Here is a 27,489-nt window from a genome sequence, read left to right as displayed (position 1 = left end):
ACTCATGGCACAGTTATCGTTTGTCAAAACTTCCATCTCTGCCCGTGCTGGCGCTGCCTTAGTCTCGGAAGACTCTTCCTTACTCTTCTTCCTTGGACAATGGGTCACATAATGACCCAACTCCCCATAGTGGAAGCACTTGATCTTGGAGAGACCTTTCTTCTTCCGCTTTTCCTGCTTTCCCTCAGATGCTAGGGTGTTAAATTTGGACAACTAGGTCCAAACTCCATGTTCTGATGCTCAGATTAAGAGGCTAATATTTTTGTTGGATTCCTCTTTCTGAGAGGTGTAAAATCCATATAAAAATAGTCTTAATCCGATGAGCAGAACTTATATTTTGAATTTATTATTCTTAATAAATTATATGTGCAAAGGTCAGCCAGTTTTGTAATGTAGGCTCACATGCCCAACAGATGTGTCACACACCCTCATTGATGGATATATATATACAGGAAAAGTTGGAGAGAATTTGAACAAAACATAACTCACATCTTCCTCTCTCATCCTAAAAAGTACGAGCTACCTGGAGGACGAATTTCAGCTACACGTGGGAAGGACGAAGAGGATTTTTCTGCTGCTAGGGTTTCTGCTGCTAGGGTTTCGCAGAAGTTTGACCAGCATTGACTTTGGTCAACGCTTGGTCCAAACAAGCTGAAAACTTGTGGGAGGTTCGATTTTTGAAGGCCATACTACCTGGCACAAAAATCGAGGTCAAAGGGTTGACCGTTTTGCTGCTGCATTGACTTTTAGCTTGCTGCCCCTGCGTTGACTTTTCAGGACAGCGTTGACTTTTGTAGAATTGACTTGGGTTGACTCATCTACTGGTTGGAGGGTTGTTGTGACACATGCTGGGCTGGCTGACCAAAGGAGACTTTGCTGGTTGAAGCATCCTGTTGACCGCCGAAACAAACACATACATTTTTCTTGTTTCTGATTTGTCTTCTGTAAGATCTGCTTATATGTTCTATCTGCATTTTGCTTATCTACTTGTATGATTGCTGTGAGAAAAGTGAAATTGCTCTTAGCATAGAACATCTACAAAACTTTACATGGAATCAGAGCTGAGGTGAAGACAAACTCTATCTATAGCAATCATCATCGAAGGAAATGGATTCCTCTAAGCTTGAATTCAGGGAGAATGACAAGCTGACTGGAAGTGATGACTTCCATGCCTGGAAGATGTTATTAGATCTCAAATTAGAAGATCATGATCTCCTAGATCATGTGACAGGGAAGATTCAGGAACCTCCATCAAATGCCTCTGCTGCTGTTAAACACAAGTATAAGAAGGGAGAAATCAGAGCAAAACTGCTGATCAGGGAATCCATAAATAAGAGTCTGGTTGCCTACATATCTGAACTAGGCACATCCAAGGAGATGTATGACAAACTGATACTTATGTTCCGAGTAAACAATGTGAACCAAGTGCTATTCCTCAAGAACAAGTTGAAGAATATGAAGAAGGGCCGAGACGAGTCTATTCAAACTTTCTTTATGAAGTTGACCGAAACCAGGAACAATCTGCTAGCTATTGGGGAGACAATAGCTGATCGTGAGATGGTTCTCACCGCACTTGGAGGACTTCCATATGAATGGCAAGTATTCACAACTACCATTCTCAACAATAATACCATCCCTAACTTTGATGAGCTTCTGTCTAGATGTATGCAAGAAGAAACAAGGATGAAGGAATTTGATAATGAAAGAAATGCTGCCTATGTTGCTCATTCCCGAAAGAAGAACTCTGGTGGTTCCAAGGACAAAGGAAGGACTAAGACTCAAAAGAAGAAGGGTAAATGTTTCACCTGCCATAGGACTGGACACTATGCTAGAGAATGCCCCTTCCAAAAAAACTCTCCCGATAGTGACGACAACAACAACAACCGAAGGAATGGGAATCAAAGAAATGACAAATCCAAAGGAAAGAGGAAGGCTCACTTTGAAGGAAACCATCCACCTTCTAAAAGGACCAGAAATACCAGGTATGAGGAGTCTAATGTTGTTGATAAAAGAAATGAGTATATTCTAATATCTGCTCTCTCAGCTGCATCTCCGCCCGACACTATGGATGTCTGGCTAATCGATAGTGGTGCCTCAAGACACATCACCGGATTCAAGGAAGCACTTTCTGACATGGTTGAAAGGGATACTAATCTAGAAATTATCCTTGGGGATAATGCCACTTATCCTGTGAAAGGGACCGGGACTGTGACCCTCCACTTGTCTCAAGGACAAGTCGTCCATCTACAAGATGTACTCTATGTACCCAAATTGAAGAAGAACCTTGTGTCTGTATCTGCCATGGAAGACAAAGGATTCAATGTAACTTTCTCTGATGGAAAGGTACTCATGTGGAAGAAGAGCTTCAAGGAAGCTATCTCAATTGGTTTTAGAGTTGGTACACTCTACCAGGTTGGAGGGAGTCCGTTGGGAGCTATGACTTGTGATACTATCCGTCAAACCGAACTATGGCACCGAATATTTGGACACCTTCATTACAAGGCTCTTCCCGAAGCAAGGAAGGTGGTGACAGGGATGCCTGATTTTGGAAATAATCATAAAGGTGTATGTAAGGGCTGTGCTGAAGGAAAACATACAAGGGGACCTTTCCCCTCAAGTGTCACAAAGACATCTGAGATATTGCAACTGGTCCATTCTGATCTTTCCGGTATGTTGCCTGTAACATCCCTGGGGGGATGTTCTTACTATATGACATTTACTGATGACTTCTCTCGCAAAACCTGGATATACTTCTTGAAGAAGAAGGATGAGGCTTTCATGTGGTTCCGTACCTTCAAAGTCTTGGTGGAAAATATGACCGGAAAGAAGATCAAGATTTTGAGGACTGACAATGGCACTGAATATGAGTCAAATGAGTTCAAAGACTTTTGCAGAGAAGCTGGCATTAAGAGGGAGACTACCACTGCATATACTCCTGAGCAGAATGGTGTTGCTGAACGCAAGAATAGGACTATTGTGGAAGCTGCCCGTGCCATGCTATGTGACCAGGGTCTTCCAAAGTTTCTGTGGGGAGAAGCTGCAAATACTGCTGTGTACATTCAAAACCGATGCCCTCATTCCGCTTTGGACTCCAAAACTCCCGAAGAGGTTTTCTCTGGTAAGAAACCTGATGTCTCACATTTTAGAATTTTTGGATGTCCTGTCTATTTTCATGTGCCGAAAGAAAAGAGAAGTAAGCTGGATGCTACTGGGAAGAAAGGAATGTTTGTGGGCTACAGTGAGACTTCTAAGGCATATAGAGTCTATGTACCTGGTCAAAGGGAAGTAGAGATAAGCCATGATGTCACTTTTGACGAAGATGCTTCCCTGAAGAAAGTAGTAGATCTTCCTAGATCTGAAGAAAACCATGAAGAAAGACCTGGAAATCTGGAAGAACCCCAGGATGAGACTATGCCTGATGTTGAAGGGCCAATGGACCCTATTGATCCTTCCCCTTCTCTAGGAAAGAGGCCATCATGGCTCCGGGACACCCTCGAAGATGCTGAGGGTCATGCTGCCCCAAGGGGAACATTCCGAGAAAGCAAGAAGCCGTGTAGATACCAAGGGTATCTAGCTGCCATGAGTTCTATTATACAATCTGAACCTGGATCTTTTGAAGAAGCCATCCAGCATCAAGTCTGGAAGGATGCTATGCATGAAGAATATGAGGCTATTATGAAGAATGATGTCTGGGATGTGGTCCCGAGACCGAAGGACAAATCTGTTGCCACCGCTAAATGGCTCTACAAGATTAAACATGGATCTGATGGGAGTGCTGAAAAGTTTAAGGCAAGATTTGTTGCCCGTGGCTTCTCTCAAAAGGAAGGAATTGACTATGACGATATATTTGCACCTGTGGCTCGATATACCACCATCCGATCCATCATAGCCCTTGCTGCTACGCAAGGATGGAGTCTTCATCAGATGGATGTCAAGACCGCTTTTCTGCATGGTGCAATAAAGGAAGAGGTGTATGTAGAACAACCTCTGGGATTTGAAGTTCAAGATCGAGACACTTATGTCTGCAGGTTGAAGAAAGCCCTCTATGGGTTAAAGCAAGCACCCAGAGCTTGGTATGAGAGGATGGATAGTTACTTGATGAAGTTGGGCTTCACTCGAAGCAATGCTGATCCAAACCTTTACTTTAAGGTTGAGGAAGGAAAGCCTCTCATTCTAGTGCTGTATGTGGACGACCTCTTCCTGACAGGTGATGACCCTCTCATTCATCAATGTAAGAGGGAGCTTGCTGCTGAGTTCGAGATGAAAGACCTAGGACTGATGCACTATTTCCTAGGCCTGGAGGTCTGGCAGAGACCTGGAGAGATTTTCCTTTCTCAAGGAAAGTATATTGTGAAGCTTCTGGAAAGATTTGGGATGGTGGACTGTAAGTCCGTGTCGACACCAATGGAACTCAACTTTAAGAAGTTGAGTGGTAGCGCTGCAGGGCCTATCTTGGCCAATCCTACTGAGTATCGTCAACTCATAGGAGCTTTGATGTTCTTAGTGAACACCCGTCCGGACATATGTTTTGCAGTGAATACTTTGAGTCAACAGATGGTTGAGCCTCATCATTTTCACTGGGTTGGTGCCAAGAATCTTTTGAGATATCTTCGGGGCACGATAAACCATGGGCTGAGATACACTGCCGGGAGTGTGATACTCCGGGGATATACTGATGCCGATTGGGCTGGCAGTGTGGTGGATCGTAAGAGCACATCTGGATGCTGTTTCAATCTTGGTTCTGCTTCGATCTCATGGATGAGCAGGAAGCAGAAGTCGGTGGCTTTGAGCACCGCGGAGGCCGAATACATTGCTGCTAGTATGGCCTGTTGTGAAGCAGTTTGGTTGAGGAAGCTCTTTAGTGAGCTGTTCCAACATGTGCTAGATACCACTGTAATACTCTGTGATAATCAGAGTGGGATTCGTATGGCTGAGAATCCTGTGTTCCACGACCGATCCAAGCATATTGATATCAGGTACCACTTTATCTGGGATATGGTACAGCGAGGCGCCGTAAGGCTCGATCATATAGGAACTGATGAGCAGGTCGCGGATATTCTCACTAAGCCCCTGGGGAAGGTCAAGTTCCTAACCTTCCGTGAGAGTCTTGGTGTCGTGGAAAGACCCTATGATGTGGGTCCTGTTGGACGATGAGCTCTGGGAGCTCTGGGGGGCTTTGGGGATAGCTTCTCGGAGCTATAAGCACTCATAATGCTTCTGCCCCACCCTTGTGATTATTGAGCTGGTTCGCCACTCATTTAATCTGTGCCCCGTATGCATCCTACCCATTGAGTTCAGGGCTCATGGGAAGTACCTCTCATTTGGCCAATGAGGTGTGGAAAAGCTAGAGACTATTAGCAAAGACTGATGGACGCATCAGAGATTGTCGTACTCTCTATCTAGGATGGCATGGTCCAACCACTTGATCTGGGATCAAGATTTGTGAGGTCTGGGACCTCTGGACTGATTATGTCAGTCGGGGAATGATGTCTTTGTGACTGACCCACTTCTGTTCTGAAATAAAGAAGCCAGCAAAGCAAGTTTCGGCGGGATGACTCACGATGTTAATTGCACTAATAGATGGAGTTCTCCCTAGTTGAGAGGGAGTGTTAAATTTGGACAACTAGGTCCAAACTCCATGTTCTGATGCTCAGATTAAGAGGCTAATATTTTTGTTGGATTCCTCTTTCTGAGAGGTGTAAAATCCATATAAAAATAGTCTTAATCCGATGAGCAGAACTTATATTTTGAATTTATTATTCTTAATAAATTATATGTGCAAAGGTCAGCCAATTTTGTAATGTAGGCTCACATGCCCAACAGATGTGTCACACACCCTCATTGATGGATATATATATACAGGAAAAGTTGGAGAGAATTTGAACAAAACATAACTCACATCTTCCTCTCTCATCCTAAAAAGTACGAGCTACCTGGAGGACGAATTTCAGCCACACGTGGGAAGGACGAAAAGGATTTTTCTGGTGCTAGGGTTTCTGCTGCTAGGGTTTCGCAGAAGTTTGACCAGCATTGACTTTGGTCAACGCTTGGTCCAAACAAGCTGAAAACTTGTGGGAGGTTCGATTTTTGAAGGCCATACTACCTGGCACAAAAATCGAGGTCAAAGGGTTGACTGTTTTGCTGCTGCATTGACTTTTAGCTTGCTGCCCCTGCGTTGACTTTTCAGGGCAGCGTTGACTTTTGTAGAATTGACTTGGGTTGACTCATCTACTGGTTGGAGGGTTGTTGTGACACATGCTGGGCTGGCTGACCAAAGGAGACTTTGCTGGTTGAAGCATCCTGTTGACCGCCGAAACAAACACATACATTTTTCTTGTTTCTGATTTGTCTTCTGTAAGATCTGCTTATATGTTCTATCTGCATTTTGCTTATCTACTTGTATGATTGCTGTGAGAAAAGTGAAATTGCTCTTAGCATAGAACATCTACAAAACTTTACATAGGGCCACGTCTTCCTCCTCCTGCTTGACTTTGACCCCCTTGCTGCTGCTAACCCGTCTTCGACTGCCGTCTGATCTCTTCCTGGCGAAGAGCTGTCCACATCTCGTCCCAAGGTGGAAGTGTCCCTCTGCCCAGTGTACTCTGGACAAATACTTCCCAGTCTTCTGAGACAACATTCAGGGCTGTCCTCACCATTAGCTCCTGATTTGGTGTCGCTCCTATAGTAGTCAACTGGTCTCGGATCTCATTTAATCCTCTGAGGAAGGTGTCAATCGATTGTCCCTTCATCTAATACGACCTCATCTGATTCTCAAGCAACATTCTTCTCTGCATAGAAGTATGCTGGTATAGCTTCTTGAGAGCCTCCCACATCTCAAATGTCATTTCCTTCTCGGCTATATGTGGTACCACATGATCCTTGACTCTGTCAAGGATAATGTGCTTGGTCCTCGCCATCGCCTCCTCGTACCTGTCATTATCACTGGGGTCAACTGGGACAGCTATTACCTTCAAGGCGAAGTTCTTGACATGATTCCTGTCAAGTACGGATAAGATTCTGGCCTTCCAAACTGCGGAGTTCGATGCTTCGTCCAGTCTATCCTAGTCTCTTACTCTGTGTAGTGCCATGATGCTCCTCTACTTCCCTCCTAGAAGTTCTCTGTTTGACTCTTCTGAGTCTCTACTTCCTCTTTGGAAGTTCTCTTCTGGACTCCCTCTGAGTCCTAATTTCCCTCCTGGAAATCCTTCTGCCTCTTGTCTAGATGCTCCCTACTCTGATCGTCTTGTGCAACTGCACTGCTGATCCGGGTTCCTCGGCTAGAAACCCTCGGTAACAACTCCTCTGGCCCTGCTCTGTCAGGTACCGTTCTGACTATAGTACCTCACCAGCTCCACTCCGCAATATTCCTGCAACCTTCTAGACCCCAGCCACTGCCTTTCTGTGAACTGCGTCAGCCCCTCTCTGCCTCACGCTCGCCCTACGTCACCTTGGATGGGTCTGTGTCAACCCTGGGATGCCCTGCGTCAGCAACGCTGGCCTCTCTGAGGCTTTGTGCAGCTCCTAGCTTCCTTGCATGGCCCAGCTGGCTTTGCGTCACACTTCTTGGCTTTTGCGTTGCTAGAAACAACTTCTGTCACCCCGGGACAACTGTTTTCTGCTGCTATTGCTCCGCTCAGCTGATGTCTTTTAGTCCTCCTATGATTTGCAATCACGCTCCAATACCATGTTGAAGTTTCTAAGTTTACTTACTTAGAAACTCTCCATGCACTTTATCTGATTTAATCCTACCTACTTGTTATGTTCCTTAACAAGTTATTTACAATGCAAATATTGAAAATAAACACTAGTGCATGCTCAACATATTACAGATCAACAACTAAAAGAAACAAGAACAAACACACCATCTGACACCAGTATTTTTGGACTAATGTCCTCGGAAAAACCCAATGTGGGAAAACTGGTGTAGCTATCTGAGGGTTTTCTTATTAAGCAATATCAGAGTACAATCTGGGTGCTGAATCTGGCCTACCCAACAGAGGATTTCCTTGGCAGTAATACCTCTCAGTTTCTGACAAATCTACTGGCTGAAACCCTGGATAATCCTTCCGGTAGCTACTCAACACCAATCTGCCCCAGAAACCCCAACATCTCTGCCTAATCTGGACTGCGTCAGCCTCTCCTAGCCCAGCACTAGACCTGCGTCAACCTCTCTTGGCTTGCGTCAGCCCTAGGAGGCCCTGCGTCAGCTCTCTAGGCCTCTGCGTCAACTACACTGGCCCCTCTGGTGCTCTGCGCAACACTTAGTTGCCTCTGCGTGGCCCTGCGTGAGCATTGGCTGCTCCTGCGTCTCTTCCTTTGGCTGCTCTGCTGCTATCCCGACACTATCTCTGCCTCTCTGTCTCTCTATATTCAATGCCCCTCAGCTACTCTCCGATCACTGATTCTATCTCTCTTAGCAAACCCCGCTCTAGAGAATAGAATGACTGATCACTCTGGTGTATTCTCCAAGTGACCCTCAAGCCTCCTCTTATACTTTTCTCCTTGACATATCAATGGCTGAGATTAAGTCCCTAATCAAGGGCTAAGATTAGATTTGGCTTGATCCATGTCTTTTGGACTACTATAACACATTTTCACATTAATACACATTAATATTTTATTTTCCCTAAGTTTTGACTTAGGGACTCCATTAAAAATATTAATTATTTTAATATCTCCTGATCTGTTTAGAATCTGCCCAAACCCTTTCTGGGTATTGGAGATCTCATGTGCCCCAACCTCTCCACCAAATTTCGTGGCTAGAGCACATTCGATGCTACCTCAAATCAACAGAGAGAGAGGTACAGTGTGAAAGATTAGATTCTGAGATTATTACAGCTAGAAGAGAGTTAGATGAAAATGAGAGGTTGTGTAAGCAGTTAGAAGAGGAGGTGGTATCCATAAAGAATGCAGAAAAGGCAGCGATAAAGGATAAAGAAGCAAACCTAAAAAGACCTACAAAAGAAGAAGTCAGCTACAACATGATTTGTAAAAAAGCAAACAAAAACAAGCAGCAACATCAAGAGCCAAAGAATGAGATGAAGAAATGGTCATTTGCTCCTGGAGATAAATTGAGCAAATTTGGAAGATCTCAAAGGAGATTCTTTGCTCCTTTGAAAGATATGAAGTTTTTCTTGCATGAACTTGGACGCGTTGCAGCGGAATGTAAGACAAAGAAAATCAAGTTACATCAGCAAAAGATGCAACAAATAAGAAGGCTCCCACAAGCAAGAAAACATAGAATGCATTCATTCACCAGGTACACAAATCATTTCTATGGTTAGTGTTATCTGTGCAATGAATTTGGATAAAGAGCTATTGAATGCAAAATGTATGTAAAGAAAAGTAGAAATGACTCAAGAAAGCACACGCCATTTGTTTCATTTTTTGGCCATATAAAATGCTATTTGTGTATCATTCTTGGCCATATGGCCAAAGACTGCAAGCTTCTATATACGCTAAAGAGTTCTAGACAGAAAATGGAAGCAACTCCAAGCAGACCAAACAATGAGCTAAAAGGAAATGCAGACAACAACAAAAGGCAACCAAGGTATGGAAGAGGAAGGAAAAGAAGCAGCTTGAGACTTCAATAACAAAATGAAGTCATCATAGTCCTAGGGGGAGTTGCTCAAGAAAACAAAAGAAAAATTCATTCAGTGCTACAGGAGCAACAACATCTCAGGGGGGAGAGCAGATCCAAAATATCTTGAAAAGATCAAAATTTTGAGGAAGCAAACTCCTGCAATGAAACTACAATATATGTCAAGAGTGGCATTGTTAATGAAGAGAACAAGGATGTATATGAAAATGAAAATGCCTTAGTTGAGACAGTCAAAATATCTGCTCACAATTGTAATGGAATGAATATTCCATTCAATTTATTTTCCTTTGAAGAACATGTATCAAAGATGTCAGAAAGTAGATTACATGAGCATGGAAGTGCAAGGGAAAAGTAATAGATGAGGTGCTTTGTGACACAAAGTAAGCTGGAAATAAGAAGGCTAAGCAAAAAGAAAATCAAAAGAGGAAGTTTACAAAAGGAAGAAACAAATATTAAAGGGCAAAGAAGTTGGTGTTAAAAGGTTGAAGTTGGCACCAGTCACCAAATCCAAGCCTGTGATTTTGTGCAAGTTCTACATGAAAGGGCGACCAATAAATATGAGATATGCAAATATAATGTCAACCAATGTTGTTTGAAAGGGGATGAATATCCATTTTCACATAATCTTTCATCTTTTCAATCAAATTTAAATTTTAACCATACAAGGGGCTATTAATTGGAAAGAGATATGGTCACTTCTGCCATAAACCAATCACAGAAGACACTTTATAGGAATGTTTAAAGCAATCTGTGCTAGAAAAACAAGAATTGCGTGAGCAGGAAAGTATTCAAGGTGGTACTCAACATTCTGTTGCAAATAATCCAACTTTAAGTTGGATAAGGAAAGGAAGTTTTCTGTTAGGAATCAATTTGAAAATGTTAGTTGCATGGGACCTTCTAAATCTGCATTAGGAAACAAGCAGAAAATATCAGAGGAAATGAGAGCTAGCTTAATATTTCAAAATCCTGGAAAAAGAGCACTCAGAATTAACCTTCTAAGACTATATTTCAGAAATTTAACACAGTGATATAAACACTTCTTCTCCAATGTCAGTAGAAGAAGGTCTTGGTGGATTGTTTTTGTGATGGAATTCTCAACCTGAGAAATGATTCAGTTCCAAAAGTGCTAGATCCTATAAAAAGTCATGCAAGCAATACCTTAAAGATAACTATGAAAAAAAAACAAACAAACTTGTAAGAGCAAAAAGCGACTGTAATTTTGATTAACGATGATATAGAAATGCTACTCAAGATGGTCAAGAAGTGAGGATGAGAATAAAGGAATGTAGACAGTTGGACGGTCGAAAAGATAAAACGTTACTCAGCCAAGTCACAACAAGAAAATTCAATGATGCAGAAAAGAGAATAACACATAACAATAATGACAATAGAGGAGTGCCAGGGAGACTATTACACAAAGTTGCTGGATAGACACAGTCGACAGTGGCAGGATGAACAAAATAAAGGCAGAACTGGCGAATGTGAGAGAGAATTAATTAAAAAAAAATTTAACGCATGCAAATCCTATGCATTGAATAATTATTTGATATATTCATAATTGCTGTGCATAGGTGATTGGATTATGTAATATGCGTTATGGCATCCTATGCGCTATGAAATAAATACAAAGTGTTATAATGATATGTCAGTGCTATAATTCTATTGGCAACATTTACAGTGTAGATATGGTTTTGTGCAGTATATTGTTTGTAGTGTGAATTCATTGGAGAATGTTGAGAACGAACAACGTTCATTTTCCGTTTGGAGCAACATTCATTCATGGGGAGCGTTAATATTGTTTTTGAGCATTTATTATTTGGAGCAGCCTAGTGTTAATACATGCAGTGCTATATCATTAATGCTTTAGGTTATATTATTCACAAATGGAACACTGAATAGCATTATTGGCCATGTGTTCATTTGCCAATGCTTTCATTTGCCAAGCTTATTTTTGTTAAATATGGTTATGAGTTCATTTACCATGGAGCAACATGTTTATTGTATATTGGAACAAATGATTATTCTTTACCATGGAGAGCATTAATATTGAAACGATATTGAAGCATTCATATGGCGTTATACTGGCAACAAATATTTTGAGAGCGTTATTACATTGGCAGCGTTCACTACAATGTTCTTTATTATATTGGCAGCGTTCATTACAATGCGTAGATTCATTACATTGCAGAGGTCATTACAATGCCCAACGTGCATTACAATTGTTGTATGGTATATCTTATATTGGCGTTGGTTGTTGGGATGTTGGCTTTCAAATGAGTTATGGTGCACGACAATAATACAATGCGGTCTGCCTTTCTCCAAGTTCTGGCAAGTTGGTTGATATATGCCTTGGCATTGATATAAGTTGTCAATACCATTGGGATTAGTGTGTTATACTATGGAGGTTGTTGGCAAAGTGTTCATATTAATATATATATAATGTGCAGCGTTCATATATATATATCTATATATATATGTATATAGCCTTCAAATTATATGGTGCCAATGGCACGATATATTGGTGCATTATCATTATTATGCGTTTAGTGGTTTATAATATATGGCAGCCTTTAGTGGTTTACAAGATACATTGGAAAGCATTGATGTATGGAGAGGCCAACAATTGGTTTATAATATGCATTGTATGGAGAGCCCAGCGATTGGTTTATAGTATATGGCAGCCTTGTAATATGCATTGTATGGAGAGCCCAACAATTTTTTTATGCGTTGTTAATATGGAGAGCCCAACAATTGTATGGAGAGCAGCCTTAAATTTGTAGCAACACATATTGGAATTTGGAACAGCGTTATCTTTGTGTGCAGAGTTATCTTATTCTTCCTGGAGCAGTGTTAGCAGCGTTATTCTTCTTGGAGAAGCGTTATCTTTGTGTAATAAAGTTATCATTTATTCATGATTGCAGCAGCAACGTTATTGGTTATTGGAGCAACGTTATTCATATATTATTCAATGCGTTCAATCATTCAATGCATTCATCGTTATTCATATATTATTCAATGGTTGTATTTTAATGGAACGGAATGTGTTATATTTTAATAACACATTAAAATATGGTTCACCCCAAACCGGCGGCCCCCGCCCCCCCTCCCCCCTCCCCCCCCCAACTCAGTTTAGCAAAGTTTTCATCACCCCCCCTCTCAGTTATTCAAGTTTTCATCACCATGTCCACCAAAAACTAACAGCTTGTCTGTTCCTTTTTTCTCTGCTGCATGATGGAGTTTTGAAATTTTTTGACGCATTCTTTTGTCACCAGAGTACTAATCCAGTATATGTATTCAATCTGAATGTCTGTATTCCTAGATAGCAAGACTGTTATGACTTTTTATTCATATCCCAAGACTATGCTAGTAACCTGAATCTGGATTTGCTTCTATTCTGCCTTCATTTCCTGAGAATAGTCAGCTACATGACTGATGCTTTAGTGTTTTACGTATATTTTTGAGAATTGTAGACTATGAAAATGAAAGGGCAAAGGACAGGAAATTGTCATTACTGAGTAGGTAAGTTCTACATCAAAACCATAAATGATAGATTTCTTCCAGAAAGCCAGAGTGGATACTTGCCCGCCCTAAAACCAGAATGTTAGAAAAGTATGCAGAATGGCCTCAGTGAATGTCATATTTTATTATTAGCTTAGTAACCGACAAACCATTTGAAATCAGTGTACATTGTAGCATTTACATCTTCAGCATAAAATATATGTAGCAGTAACAGAAATAGATGGGAAATGTTAGTCTGATGCTTTGTGATATCTTTTTGACTGTTAGTTTATACTCTTGCACTCACTGTGCCCTCTTTGGACTTTTTATGCAGTGTTATACTCTTTCCAATAGCAATCACCTTCTACATTACTTGGTGGTTTATTGATTTTGTGGATGGATTTTTCTCACCTATCTTTGCTCAACTTGGTATCAATATTTTTGGTAAGTATTTTTCTTATTTAAGTATTATTCAGCAATATGCATTTTATCACTTAGTCATTGAACCATTTGTTTGTTTCAAGGGAGTTGTATAAAGCAACCTTTTCAGATTACCATGGATTCAAAGAAGCATAAGCTTCATGTTCATTTTCAGATATGACAGGAGTTTCCTTTCTCCTCTCTCTGCCCCTACTCATCTCTCAATCTATGATGTGGATATTGAGATAGGGCCTCACTGTCATATCTAGACCCTGCTCTGTTTCTTCTTTATTCCAGTATTACTTGATCATGCTTTTAATGCTATTCTCATTTATCTGTTAGTTTAGCCTACTTTATGCTTTCAAAGTAGCCTTAGGTACTCCTGCAGGGAATTATCGCCGATTGTATTATTTTCTTCAGTCCCATTGACCATCCTCTTTGGTCATTATTTGGAGATTAATCTAATCAAGAGTGTGTTTGTCAGATTGTATTGATAGGTTTTGAATTGCATGTCCTGACCCTAGTCTGCTGTTCAAATTTGGGGTGAGATGAAATGATAGTTTCCTTGGACATCCCATATTCGCTTTTTTGTAAGACAATGTTGGTGATCAGTGAAGCCCCCACTGCCACAAACACTAGTTTTTAGAAACTCATGTTGCCTTATTGAAAAGGGATAAGCACATTATAGAATATTATAAGAACTTTTTTTGTTCCAACTGGAGTGTTACTGGAATCTACATTGTTGCTCATGATGTGATCAATGTGGCCAATAAGTCATTGGTCAATTTGGTTATAGTGCTTGAAAGCGATTGATGCTGTAGACCAGGAAAATAACACTCAATTGATGATAGATACTACTTTTGACACAATTGAGATGGTCAGGCTGTCAAATGTGGTGTAAGTCATAGAAAATGCATTAATTTGCAATTGTCATGATTTCTCTTTGAAAGCATGTACAACGACATACCTCATTTGATCATAACAGTGTAAACCATGCCTTGAAAGAATTTGTTGGTCAAATTCCACAGGAAAAACAGCTTGGTCAAATAACGAACAACCCCAAGCCACTTCTAGCTAATTTGCAATGCTATTGGTATTAAAATTTGCTAAAACAAGATTTTCCACTTATCACATTGAATTGGTTGCAAGAGATGGAGGCTTTGAGTGTGATGGTTTGGAGACAGTCCCTATTTTTAGCATCATTCTTGATGAGGCCTAGTATACATCATTTGCTTTCACTGTGAGGCCCAGTATACAGCATGTTCTTTCATTGTGTAAGTCCTTGATATATATACTTCAATTGCATGACACAAGATGTGCTTGTGTTGGCGGTATGGTTATGAGGGCATAGGTGAACCCATGAATATCAGTCACACTTTCTATTGAAATAAGGTGATGAAAATGTTCAGATTTTACATATGTTTTAAACTGAAATCCTTGAAACTCAGTCACACTTTTTATGGACATATGGTGATGAAAATTTCAAATTTTGCATATGTTTTAAATTGAAATCCTTGAAACTCATATATGCCTTGAGAATTTTGTTCTGCAGGAAAAAGACAATTTGTAGGGTAATTCTTTACCTTTCTAATGATGTTTGTTAAAATCCATTTATCATGTGAAATTCACTTTTCATTATGTGTTCATCTTTGGTGAATTTTGTTCCCAACAACTATTTCAGTGTTAAATGTATAATTTTGGAAAAACATTATACTATTAAAGTTTGCTGAAAGAAGATTTTCCACTTATACATCACATGGAGGCAGTCTCATGAGATGAAGGAGGCATTGAACACTACGGTTTGGATATACTAACTCAGAAAAGGTAGTCCCTGCATGTAGCATCATTCTTGAGGAGGCCTACTATACAATCTTTTCTTTCATTTTGTAAGTCCTTGATATACATGCTTCCACTGTGTCACACAAGGTGTGTCTGTTATGGTGTGGGTGTGGGTGAACCAATGAAAATCAGTCACACTTTCTATTGAATTATGGTGATGAAATTTCAGATTTTACATATATTCTGAATCAAAACCCTTGAAACTCATTTATGCCTTGAGAATTTTGTTGCACAATAAAAAGACAATTTGTAGGGCGATTCATTAGACATTTATTATGTGAAATTTGCTTTTCATTTTATGTTTATCTTTTTGAAAGTTTGAAAATGATAATAAGTGAATTTTGTTCCCAAAAACTATTTTAGTGTTAAATGTATAATTTTGAAAAAAATTTACACAACATCTACATAAAACATAATTTATCCCACATTTTGTTTATATTGTTTTGAAAATTTGTATTTTTTAAAATTTTGCATTTGTCTAATTAAAATCTCAATCACATTTTTCACGAGAAATATCTTTTATATTTCATATGAGGAATATTGATGTTTCGGTCTTGGAGGGACTGCTTCAGACTCAACAAGGCTCGAAGCCATTACAACAATACTCATCATGTCACTTGTGGGAATTGAACCTGTGTGGGGAAGATAACCATTATTCCTTTCAACCACCTGAGATAAACCCAATTGACTAGTGAATCACATTTTATACACTTTTTTGTTTCCCCAAAAATTTCCCTTTTGTTTACATAATGTCATAAAGTGAAAAAATATAAATACTTTTTGAAGAATAAATTGTGACATGAATCTTGATTATTTTTGATAATCTTTTGGTGGCATGACTTTATGATGCTGTTTTTTCACGCGTTCTCAACTAGGGGAAAGTTTTATATATAAGTTTTAGAAAAAACTATTTAAACATAAATAATGAAAATGAAAATGTGAAATCATATACCACTTGAAAGAAATCAATGTTGAACTCACAGCTCTTAAGTCCATCACCTAATAGGCTAATACGCAAGATTTGTAGGATTTTAATCTCCTGGAAATTGCAGTCACCTGTGAAACCTACAAAAAAGACTTGTAAACCCTTGATTAAGAGTTTAAAAAGGCTTTATTGAGGGTTTATAAACCTTTGATCAAGCTTTTATAAAATGTTTGATAATGCTTTCTTGGATTTTTTTCATGCGTTTCAAACCCTTGTTCAAGGCTAAGTTGCATCAAACCCTTGTTCAAGGCTAAGTTGCATCACATGGGGAAACAGAAATGCATATCTGAAACGGAGATGTGCTGGAGACATGACTCATCAAAAATTAAGAAACAAGGAAATGATATATATATCAGTGTTGATAATATCAGTGATATTTCGCGAAATATTGTGAATATCACGATAATTTCAGGCAAATGATATTTCGGCAGGTAAATATCACGATATTTTCAGATTTAAAATGTCGCGATATTTTGAAAATCTCAGCTAACTATCGTGATATTTTGAAAATATCAGCTAATATCGCCATATTTTGAAAATATCGGCTAAAAATCATTATTGCTTTATATGTTTAAAAATCTGAAAAAATTGACTTTTTATGTTTGCCGATATTTTTTGATATTTTCACCGATATTGCCGATGCTTTCACCGATATTGCTGATGAGATGTTTTCAGGACCCTCACCGATATTTGCCAATACCGATATTTTCAACACTGATAACTATATATATATATATATATATATATATATATATATATATATCTATATATATATAGTGCTCTTTCAGAAAATTATGTTGAAACTTTGAAAGAAGGCATTTATGTTTTAACATTGTGATTTAGAATACAGATTCATGAGTAAATGAGCAAGTGCCAAGGCCCAAGGACACTTAAATCAGAAACATAAAATACATTGGATAAGTGATACATAATGCAACTAGTAAACTCCAAAAACAGCCTTTATTATTTATAAACACCAGAAAATAGCCAAAAACTGTGGCTGTAGCTGCTCAAAACACCACAAAACAGCAACAAGGATGTTTGTAAATTGTAGCAGCCTAATAATCTCAGATCTGAATCCTCTCTTGTTGAAGTTGCCCTTGCTCAAAGCCCCCTTGCTGAAATCACTCTTGCCCAATTTCCTTTTCTCGAGTCCCAAATAATGTGAGGAGAAATGAAAGGAACATCCTCTTTTAAAATCTTTTGTTTATGTCTAAAGGCTTCTAGGGATCTCCAAAAAATATTGTTAAAACCTAATCACTAAAAATTTGATTTTTAATCACTTAAAATGAATTTTAGTGGGTTCTAGGCCAAAAGTAAACCACACAAGTGTGTCACACAGCTCCACACACGCCATACAAACACTAAAACACGTTATATGGATTCTGAAATGTGGTGTACAACATTTGAAACACTTTTAAAAAATGTGAAATGCGTGCCAGCCCTTTTGAAATGTGTTTCGGGTGCATTTTGGGGTTTCTATATCAAGACACGGCTGGTATGCAGGGTCCACATTTCCTGCAACATAGGTTCGGGGGCTTTTAAAACCTCAAAATGAGTGTACTAACCAAATCTTCTATTGAGGGTTAACATAACTCAATTTTCCTATCAAAAGTGTGACTCATCTTCATTGTTTGATTCATATGTACCAAATACTTGTCACAACTTAGTAGGATGTTTAAGGAAAAAAACCCAATTTATATAAAATATAAAGGAGACACTTTATTGGAAACGGGACAAATACAATACTTGTTTGGATGCCCAATATGCACTAAATACTTACTATGTTGAAGCCTCCTTGAGTTAGTTTTAGGGCAAGAGAGTGCCTTCAATCAAAGATAAAGGGGTTGGTCATAGGATATAAAGCAACTTTCGCCAATGTTTTTCCTAATCATAATGAGGCCTTATGACCTCTCAATTAGTTTTCTATCCTTGAAACCTATAATTAGTAGTCTTGGAGATGAACATGCACTTGTTAGGAGTAGGATGGGGCCAAATCATGGTAGACTTGTCATGGTTTTGAAACACTAGGGTTACAACTTGCATTCCATTACCATTTAAGTACTTTCTTGGTTAACAAGCTCCCTATTAGCCATTAGGATATCTCGACACTAGAAGCTAGGTGAAGTTCAACTTGTTCTAATGTAGTGTTAGGGTAAAATCTGATTTTAGTGTTTTCTGGGTATGCTTTTGTACTTTATTAATTCAATGGTCACAGTCATGTCTTACACATGAGTGATTCAACAATTCAAACGTCTCCTCAATATTAACAACATTTGCTTTGTGGCTTAACGCTTGACTGGTTCATGATCTCTATTTGAAGAACATGGAAGGTCATTTGTTGACAATTAAAGTGGGAGATGTTGATGTAAAATATTTCTTGCATTAATTAGTTGCATAAGTGTCATGGACAATTTCTCTCCTTGAGAGTTTTAACCACATAAATTGTTGTGTCTCAATGTGTGTGAACGTTTGCTTTAATGTTTTTGACTTGTGTGGATTTACCTTGTTTTCTAACATGGTATCTGAGTGTTTTCAAGCTTTGCTCCTTTGTTAATCGAGATCAACCATGTTAGCTATTGAAGAAAGTGTAACTAGGTTTGGTCTTCATAATGTCACATTCCAAAGCATAGATGTAAATAGTATCTAGCAAAATAATGTGTAAACTTGAATCATGGGTTTCATGATCAAAAATGTATTTATCTTTGTAGCTCTCATTATGAGCTCTAGGTGATAGGTTGTGTCATTAATGCTATGTTATCGGATCCGACAGGCGGAGGGCCAAGATCCACGGATCCACATATCTGATTTGGATCCGGATCCAGATCCGCCTGGAAATGTGTGAAATACGGCACGATGGCAGTTCTTCACTTTTACGGAAACAAAAATCTTCTCCCAAAATGGATCCCGAGATTGTATGCCGGAACCACCAAAATGAAACAGAAAAAACACTTTAGGTTTGACTTGTGGTTTTAACTTTTAGGTTAAACAGTTTAAAGTAGGCCCCTCTTCGTTGTCGGCAACACCATTCTTTATAAGTCTCGAACAGAGCAGCCGCAAAACCACACGACAGACAATGAAAAGTTAAAACAGTCGAATGTTATTATATTTCATTGTTCTTTGACCATTCCAAACACCGCAGACAACCGTAGGGATTATTCATTGTTCTTCGACCATTCGGCAGTGGGTAGACAACAACGACAGACAACGAAAATAGCCAGATATATCATTGTTCTTCAACCATTCCAAACATTGCAGACAACTGCTACGATTGTTCTTCGACCATTTGATAGTGGGTGGACAACAAACTACGACTATTCCATTTTGCGGTGGGCACAAGCTTGTCGGCAGACAACTATTGTTGGCACCCACCAAGCAACTCAGACGGCTAGCTAGGGAAAAAAAATTCACGATATGCATATGGTTGAAAAAATCCTGATTTGCATTATTTAATATTTTATTATTTAGTTGGCTATTGGTGCAATGATAGTTATAAGGGTCATTTTATAAGTTATGACTGTATATATTATATAATTTAATAATTATTATTATAAATATAATTATATTATATAATGATTATTATAAAATTATTATAAATATAATATAATTATATAATGATTATTATAAATATAATTGTCATTTATTGATTTATATTGGTAGTATTTAAATTTTTAATATTCAACCATTCAGATTTTAATATTTTATTATGATGTATTTTAATTGTGTATTTTAGATTTATATTTATTTTATTATGAAGTGTTAGAAAATTTCAAAATTATTTGTTAAATTTTAATGTATTTCAATTTTTTTATTTTTATCATTATGTATTTTAATTTTTAATTGTATATTGATAATATATTATAATTTGAATTTTATATGCAGTTAGGTAACCTATAGTCTATAGACCATTATCATTATGGAACCATCACAACATGAGCAGAGTGAAGGGGAAATCATCAAAATAGACCCAAAATCTCCTCTATGGCAATATGTGGAGATTATTGGAAAAAATCCCGGAGGTGATTCATTTAAATGGAAATGCAATGAATACCAAGATATCAAAAATGGTTCATATACTAGAGTGAAGGCCCATCTCACTGGTCAAACTAACACAGGGGTGCAAGTATGCACCGGGCCAAAAGATGCAAATGGCAAACTTGGCAAAGGTTTGAGTTTTGGAAAAATGAAATTCTATGCATCTTTGCAAGACGCTATTGATAGGAAGCTTGCTAAGGGAAAACACTCTGTGCAAAGCTCTACAACTAGGCCTCCATTGCCATCTAGGCCTGCTGCCACAACTAATAAAAGGCCCACTCTAGGCTCTCTTGAAACAACCTTCAATAATCAAGGTAGAGACATAGCCGATGAACATGTAGCTCGTTGCATCCATGCAAATGGGCTAGCATTCAATTTGGTGCATTCCCTTTATTGGCAACAAATGATTAACGCTGTTAATGAAACACCAAAAGGGTACAAAAGCCCTGGATATGAAAAGGTCGACACTACTTTGTTAGCATCAAAGAGACAATCTGTGGATAGAAAACTACAAGCAATCCGAGATACATGGGCAGAAATAGGTGTGTCCATCATTTTTGATGGATGGAGAGACCAAAGAAACCGTCCATTAATTAATGTTGTTGCAGTATGCCCCCAAGTGGCAATGTTTTTGAAGGCTGTTGATTGCAGTGGAATAGAGAAAGACGCATCTTTCATATCCACAATTCTTATTGATGCAATAGAAAGTGTGGGGCCACATAATGTTGTCCAAGACATTACGGACAACGCATAGGTATGTAAAGTTGCAGGTTTGATTGTGGAGGGTCGATATGATCATATCTTTTGGACTCTATGTGTAGTACATTCATTGAACTTTATGCTTGCCAAGATTGGTGAGATTGAATGGATTAATGAGATATGTATAGTATCAAAAGAAATCCAAATGTTCATAACAAATCATTCAATGTCCCAAGCCATTTATTGGGGTTTTGCAAAGTTGGAGCTACTGAAGGTACTTTTAAGTTTTTTTTAATCAATATTATTTGTATTGGAAATTATTATTTTTAATTACAAGTTTATATATGGTTTCTCATTTGAGATTTGACTTTTTGAAACTTGTAGGTTGTTGAAACTCGTTTTGCCTCCCACACTCTTGTCATAAAGAGACTTGTGGAAGTGAGACAAGCATTACAAGCAATGGTCATTGACCCTCTTTGGGAATCATGGAAGACTTCCATTTTTGATAGAGGGCAAAAAATCAAGTCCATCATTCTTGATGATGCATGGTGGGACAAGATCCAATACCTTCTATGGTTCACTGAACCAATTTTGACCTTGATCAGGGCAATTGATACAAATACACCTTACTTGGGGGAAGTTTATGAAAACATTGATAGTATGTTGGAGAGGATAAGGGAAATTATCAGGGCAAGTGAAAATGACCCTTATGAAACATTCTATTATTTAGTGAAGGACATCATTACAGAAAGGTGGAACAAAATGACCACACCATTACACCTTTTGGCATATGCATTGCACCCTAGATACTATCGTTCTAAAATTTTGTCTTTACTTGGTAGAATAGCACCAAACAAGGATTCTGAAGTGGTACAAGGATATAAGACAACTTTGAAGAAAATTTATAGAGATATGGGAGTTGCAATGGAAGTCCGCCAAGAATTTGGAGGGTTTGTACAGTCTACTGGTAGCTTTTAGTAGCTATGGATGATCGAGGGCATTTTGATCCTATTACTTGGTGGTGCTTCCATGGTGGGGATAACATTCATCTCTCTACTCTAGCCACCAGATTGTTATCACATGTTGCTAGTTCCTCATCAGTTGAGAGGAATGGGAGTACATATGGCTTCATCCATTCAGTGAAGCGAAAGGGTGGGAGAGACAAAGGTTGAGGATCTTGTTTATGTTCATTCCAACCTCTGTCTTCTATCACATGTTGAACCAGAGTATAAAAAAGGTCCGAGCAGGATATGGGATGTGAAGCCTGAGATCTCTGACTTGAACCTGACACTAAATGCCACGATTCACCTCAACCTACTTGAGGATATTGTTCCACCACCAGTCCAACCTATTGATGCAACTTCCTACATTCCAGGACCCCCATCATATTCATGATGTATATTTGCAATATGTAGAAGATATAGATCCATTTGAGGATATGTAAATGCATTTACTATTATCATTTATGATATTATGACCCTTTTTGTTACTTTGTATGAGGGAGGATGCATCATTTCAATGTTTCAATCTTCATATTTATCATTCAGTTTTCTAAAAGTGTTTGATGGTTTCATGGAGTATTTGATTTTTTAGCTCTAAAGTATTTTTAAATTTTTTTTAAAATATTATTATATTTTATTTTTTTGTGCACGTGACGTATCCTTGCTGCATCTGGATCTTGGATTTTCAAAAAGCTAGCGGAACCAGATGTGTATCCGTATCCGAATCCTGGTAACATAACATTAATGTTTACACTTGAAATGTACAAGTATGACTCCAAGATCAAGGTTAGAATCATGTGGCAAAAACTCCTTCAAAGGAAAGATCAAAAGAGCTACTAAATGATCCCTCCAAACGAATGCAAAATAAATAATATATTTTTGGCATATATATTATATTTATAATAGATGATCATGTCGGATTCAAGTCGGCTAAGGAACAGGTCATGTCAGCTTGATAAGAAGGCCTCAGACACTATAAATAGACTTACCCTCATACCAATTTGGACACAACTTGACTTGGGTCCATCTCCTATATCACGAATCTATTGTTGAGTCTCATTCCAAGTGAAGAAGTTGTTGATTTGGGGTAGCATCGGATGTGCTCTAGCCTTGAAAATTGGTGGAGAGGCTAAAGCACATGAGATCTCCAAGACCCAGAAATGGTTTTGGCAGAATCTAACCAGTTTGGGAGATATTAAAATAATTAATATTTTTAATGGAGTCCCTAAGTCTAAACTTAGGGAAAATAAAATATTAATGTGAATTAATATAAAACTAAGTTAGAATGGTCCAAAAGTCATGGATCAAGCCAGATCTAATCTTAGTCGTTGATTAGGGACTTAATCTCGGCCGTTGAATTGTCAACGAGAAAAGTATAAGAAGAGGCTTGAGGGTCAATTGGAGAACACATTGAGTTGATCAAGAATTCGATTTTCTGGGGCAGGGCTTGTTGAGGAAATCGAAGGAGTGATCAGAGTTGCAGCTGAGGGGCAGTGAATACAGTAGCAGTGAATACCTCCTTTAAGATAGGGTGGTTCATTGCCTACCAGGGGTTGGGACAATCATGGGTTCTTGAATGACAAAGGAGGCTCATCTAGGGCCTATAGGAACCATGGTGATGGCAATGATGATGGGGTACAGTTCATGTATTGGCTTTTGCCCACGTGCTAAGTGTGTTTGTCAGATGTCCCGACCATCTTTTGCATTTTGTGGTACATTTTCTTGTTGAATGTGGCCAGTTATGTTTTTACTTTTCCTTTCAGCTGCTTCAACCTTTGGGGCATCGTTCCAAGCTTGACCCAAGGTGGGGGCAGGGAAAGGGAAGGTTAACCATGTGTGGACCCACTGAGGAAATGTGGACCCAGGCAGGAAAGATGATGAATGAGGTTATAATAAATGGAAGGAGAGTGACATAGGTGGATGAGGGAGTGGGACCACGCAACCAAAATTAGGGTTTCCCATGTAGTACCACCCTAAAACCAAATGGTCAGTAAAGGAGATCTTAGTGCACTAAGATTCAAGGGTAACATCCAAAAGAGGTCTAGGGGACAAAAGCATAGACCTAGCCCACTCTTTTCGCCTAATCCCCCCATTAGTTCATGCCCAAAAGTGTCCATGATAAGTAAACTCAATACTTAATTACCAAATGACAAGACATACCTTTAGGTTCGAGAGGCCCACCTTCAAACATACAATCAAGACAGATGGGTCAGGGACCACATGGATGGTTCACGTGGCGGAGAAATGGCACAACAAGCTAGTTGGTGGCTACAAGGGGTTGTCGACTGAGGGTTGTCTTGGAGAAAAAATTCTCCTAGGGATATCACCCACGAAGTGGTGGGTAGTAGGACCAACGCTTTTGGTTTTATGCCTAATTAGAGGTTACTTGTGAATATCTAAGACTTTCAGAAGCTTCTAAGACTAGAAATAGTTATTTCAAAGAGGGTTTCATTCTCAATTTGCATAAAAAATGCTAGCAATTAATGGTAATGTTACTTAAATCTTTACATTACCATAAATTGTTTCAATATGTTTGAGAGTGGTGCCAAGCTCATTACACTTCATATGGAGAAAGTAGAATTTCATATCCTATTCAAAATTTAGCAGGCTAAACACTTTTCAAGATTTTAGGATTGGTAGAATTGTAGCATTTTCATTAGATTCTATTATGTTTGAGGGTATGGGATTGGCATCTAATGCACCAGACCTTTATGCACCTGAATGTTGGCGATATTGATTGTTGGACTCTTTTGTTGTGGCCTTAGCAAAAATGTAACGTTCACTCAAACCAAAACCAAAATCATTGATTAGACATATTAAACTTTTTCTACCATATTTTAAAGCTTGAATTAGGTAGTTTCATCAAAATTGGGTGTTATTTACTGATGTCCCTCAAGGATTGAGGTAGAGGCAATGGGTGGTGTTACTGCGCAATCTAGCAAGGGCCCTAGGAGGGTTTGCTAAGGGACAACTACTAGACCAAATGGCAACAACGGGACAAGGACCCACTATCTCGTCAGTCGATGTCCCCTGTTCTTTACGAACTTTTACTGATGGGAGGAGTCCTGGTATGGAGGAAATCACTTGAATGATAGGATCAATGGCAAGGTATAATGTGATTTTCTAGGCCCATTCAAAGGAGAGGCTCAATTAATGGTTCAAATACCTAAAGAAAAGCAAAAAGACTCCCTAAGAAAGACCTATGAAGGATGACCTCGGGCTTAGGAATATTAAAAAATGATGAATGTGTAAGATCAAAACTTCCAAAATCCCTCACTTGTGATTGATGTGTTTATATGAGGGTTCAAAGTGAGTCAAGGATGGCTCATTCAATGGAAAGATTCAATTAAAGCGTGATCTTTGAGAGAAGCTAGGGTGACTTTCTACGAAAAACCCCTTGAGAGAAATACTATAAGAGACCAAGGGTTGAGAGATATATCATGGTAAAGGCCAATCCAATGATCACCTATAGTTAAGAGAAAAGGTTTTGAATGATGAACTACAAAGTGCAAACCTTCAAGAAATCCCCAAGTCAAAGCAACTTCAAGGTTTTTCCCTTGGTGTGATAGCTAGGGAATCAATTTAATTAAAATTCCACCTTCGGAATTCGTTCAAAACTGGAGGATGCCTAGAGGAGACATAAATGAAGAAACTTGTTAGGGCGAAATCCTAAAATTCCTCCTCCCTAAAATTTCACACCAAGCCCTAAACAATCTCCTTATCTTTAGGGGACAAAGAAAAGAGGAAGAAAAGAGGTTAAAGAATGATATTTCATTAAGTTAATGTGATCACCAAGGATCTAGGATCAGTGCCTGGCTATTGGGAAGATTGGAGTCAAAATGATTAAGATTCAGTAAGTTCGCTCTTCAAGGAAGATTAAAGAAGCAACTACACTGTTTATCGATGCAGCTTCATAACAACTTTAGACTTTTATACTTCGATATGCAATGTTTGATGGAGTTTCAAGGTAAAAGGTGCACAACGTACCCCTAGGAAAATTCGTTCGTCTTGCCAAGATGAATAACATATGCAACGAGCCAAGATTACAAATGTTTCATAAATTTGCATTAATTTTAAGGGCACAAGTAAAATCATGACATAACATTCCACACATTAGACATGAAATATTATGAAATTCGCATGAAAAGAGCACTCACGTGACAAAAAGAGTATATCCATCCGTAAACTTGCCAAATAGAAGCTCCAAGAGTGATAGCGAAAATATACCACATTCAAAATGCATTTAATCATCCAAATCATTCCACAAATTGCAGGTCCGAAATCTTTAGAAATATATATCCCAAATCCAAGTGATGATGAATGAGAGAAAATGCCTCTCTTATATTTACACAATTCTCTAAGGAGTTCGAATAGCCTAATTTAGCCTAATGATTCCCCTATAATAATATAATGTGCAAAATAATAATACTTTTAGTGACCAGTTCACCAAATAGCTCCATAACATGAATAATTAGCCTCTCAAGTGGGCCAAAATGATAAAAAAGTATCTAGAAGGGCTTGTTGGAAGGCCAAATGAAGTCCCTCATGTGCCATAATGAATAGAAGGGCTCCTATAACAGTGGTGAAGGGGTGGCCCCTTAATCTCCAAGCAAATGACCTATGGTGCTCCCAAGTGGCTGTGGGGGCACAAAAGCATCCTCATGGGTCTCCAACTGAATCGAACAAGCATGTATGCCATCTGCAAGGGCTAGAACAATGATGCAAGCCGTCCGTTGTCTCCCATGGTGAGACAAAATGTTGAGAAATCTAGAGGCAACAACATAGGATGATTTCTCTTATATTGATAACTGTTTGTGGTGTATTTTTACTTCATTAGATTAGTTTCTTCTTTCAATTGTTTATCAATAGTGTTTTCTTCATCAAACAACTACAAACCATAAAGAACAATAAGACAAAATACACAAGATATAGGTGATCAGCAAGGACCAAAACCTCTCCACTCTGAGAGGAAAACCCACAAGGGTTCTTCTTCTTATAGAATCTTCAGTTGATGAATTCCAAGACCTAGACCCTTGATCTAGACTCCTCCAAGACCAAGTCAACCTTGCCTCTTTTTCCATGTCAAATTCGCTGCTCCTTCCTAGTCTTCAAAATTCGGCTTTCCAATACCTTGACTGCAACTTCAACCTATCTTTCTGCAATTTCGGCTTGCCTACAACTTTTGCAACTTTCGGTTTGCCTGCAACTTTTGCAACTTTCAGCCCTTGCTTCAAAAACCCCAGGCCACACGTGTCAGTTGATGGAGGCAAATTTTAGTGGTTTCTCCCGTTCGCTTGATTTGTACTCTTCTTGTGAATTCAGTTAGCAAAATGATCTTTTCTTAGGCTATATCTCAACTCCTTTAATGTCTGCAATACCTTACTGCAGAAACCCTAGCTGCAGTCACACGT

The 27,489-nt window shown here is 38.7% G+C and overlaps 1 protein-coding gene across 1 annotated transcript in view; it reads left to right on the top strand.

Annotated features, from left to right (window-relative positions):
- Positions 1–27,489, top strand: part of LOC149260080 (protein LIKE COV 1-like) — a 248,890-nt gene that overhangs the window by 59,048 nt on the left and 162,353 nt on the right. The window contains exon 3 of the mRNA XM_089419645.1: positions 13,434–13,543. Within this exon, the coding sequence (XP_089275771.1) occupies positions 13,434–13,543 (110 nt within the window). The remainder of the gene's footprint in view (positions 1–13,433; positions 13,544–27,489) is intronic.

This window comes from Pinus tabuliformis, chromosome 6, assembly GCF_031772625.1.
Source record: "Pinus tabuliformis cultivar Carrire ecotype Pingquan chromosome 6, CPIR1, whole genome shotgun sequence".
Lineage (NCBI taxonomy): Eukaryota > Viridiplantae > Streptophyta > Pinopsida > Pinales > Pinaceae > Pinus > Pinus tabuliformis.
This window is presented reverse-complemented; position numbering and strand designations above follow the sequence as displayed.